Source organism: Chiloscyllium plagiosum, unplaced genomic scaffold (genome assembly GCF_004010195.1).
Source record: "Chiloscyllium plagiosum isolate BGI_BamShark_2017 unplaced genomic scaffold, ASM401019v2 scaf_13793, whole genome shotgun sequence".
In the NCBI taxonomy this organism is placed as follows: domain Eukaryota; kingdom Metazoa; phylum Chordata; class Chondrichthyes; order Orectolobiformes; family Hemiscylliidae; genus Chiloscyllium; species Chiloscyllium plagiosum.
This window is the reverse complement of record NW_025211700.1, coordinates 1-1,746: the sequence shown is the minus strand read 5'-3', so window position 1 is coordinate 1,746 and position 1,746 is coordinate 1. Positions and strand designations below refer to the sequence as shown.

At 48.7% G+C, this 1,746-nt stretch overlaps 1 protein-coding gene across 1 annotated transcript in view; it reads left to right on the top strand.

The window, feature by feature from the left end:
- The window catches only part of LOC122547101 (calcyphosin-like protein), a 12,839-nt gene extending 11,536 nt beyond the window's left edge, over window positions 1-1,303 (top strand). Inside the window, exon 4 of the mRNA XM_043685678.1 lies at window positions 761-1,303. Within this exon, the coding sequence (XP_043541613.1) occupies window positions 761-1,006 (246 nt within the window). The 3' untranslated portion in view covers window positions 1,007-1,303. The remainder of the gene's footprint in view (window positions 1-760) is intronic.
- The last annotated feature ends 443 nt before the right edge of the window (window positions 1,304-1,746 follow it).

The following is a 1,746-nucleotide window of genomic DNA, read 5'->3' as shown; positions in this document are numbered from 1 at the left end:
CACATTTCCGACTCCCCTCCCCCAAGTCCCTCCTCCCTTCCTTTTATCTTAGCCTGCTGGACAAACTTTCCTCATTCCTGAAGAAGGGCTTATGCCCGAAACGTCGATTCTCCTGTTCCCTGGATGCTGCCTGACCTGCTGCGCTTCTCCAGCAACACATTTTCACCCCTTAGGTCTTGTCTTTGTTATCCTTAACTCCCTTGCTTAATCACGGATCATTCCCCTCTCCCCTCCCCCTTTCAATCTTTCTGCCTCTCTGTAATATGTTTTAGCTTAGAGAAACTGGGTATCTCCTTTAACATCTGCCACTGTTCATCAACTGTCCTTCCTTTAGTTAGTCTGCCCAGTCCACTCAGGTCAGATCTGTGTAATTACCTTTAATTCTGGAACACCGGTGTGGGACTCCAGTCTCTCACCCTCAAGCTGAATTTGAAATTCCAGCAGGCTGTGATCACTCTTCCTGACAGGATCCTTTACAATGAGACCATTAATTAATCCCACCTCATTACATCATACCAAATCCAGAACTTCCCCTGTTGGGGAATATACTGCTGCAACAAACAATCTCCAATAAGTTAGAGAGGTGGGACTGCTCTCTGCTGAGATCTACTGAGAAGGTGCAAGAAAGTGCATCCACCCTGGGGTTTGAGGACAGTCATCCTGATTGGTTTCCTGGTCAGATGTTCACACTGTATCAGACACCGTGAGGTGAATACACCGGTTTTCCCAACTCCCGTTCACTATCTTTCTGCTTCCACAGCCTCCCATGTCGAATGCAAGGAAAGAAGTCATTCAACAAGCCTTTCGTAAACTGGACAAGACAGGAGATGGTGTGATAACGATTGAGGATCTGCGCGGTGTGTACAATGCCAAACATCATCCCAAGTATCAGAACGGGGAGTGGACGGAGGAACAGGTCTTCAAGATTTTCTTGGATAATTTTGACTCGCCTGACGATAAGGATGGAATTGTGAGTGAGAGAGGGGGGGGGCTGGTCCCTCAATAGCCAGAACCCTCTTTTCAGGGATTACAGCCTGTGATGTCTTACTGGGCTTGGTCTCTGGTTTACTGCGCATGCTCCTATCCGTCTGATAGCGACTCATTGTTACTCTTCCCCAGCCGCCTCCTCATTTCCTGGACAGTGACAGTCAGGGCACATTTTCACAATCCCGTGGGGGTGGCTTTTGTTTTGTCAGCTTGCCCTTAATATTTCGATTGGGGTCAGTTAGTTACATTGGCTGGACTGTGATGCAGAGTGATGCCAGCCGTGTGCGTTCACTTCGCACACCAGCTGAGGTTACCATGAAGGACTCTCCTTCTCGACCTTTCCCCTTGCGTGAGGCACGGTGACCCTCAGGTTAAACCCCCAGCAGTCACCTCTCAGCAGTCCTCGGCACCATGAAGATCTGAAGTCTCCAGACAAACAAATCCCCTTCTGTATTTTACCAGATGGTGAATGTTGGTGTTGCACATGGGAGTGTCATTATTCACTGAGTGGAGGTGATTGACAGTCAAAACATGCCCCTACTGAAGGGAAATGGAACTACAGTGTGACATGTTTACATGGAAAGTTACCATTATACATTAACACAGACATGAAGAGCAGGGACATTAACACAGAAACCTGGCTCCTATCATTGCTTCAGCTTCTGGTGCTTTCATGGAGGAAAAAGATCAGAATTGAGGGAAATGAGGAGGGGGCGCGGGGCTGAGGGACACGGGGGTGGGACTGAGGGACATGGGGGC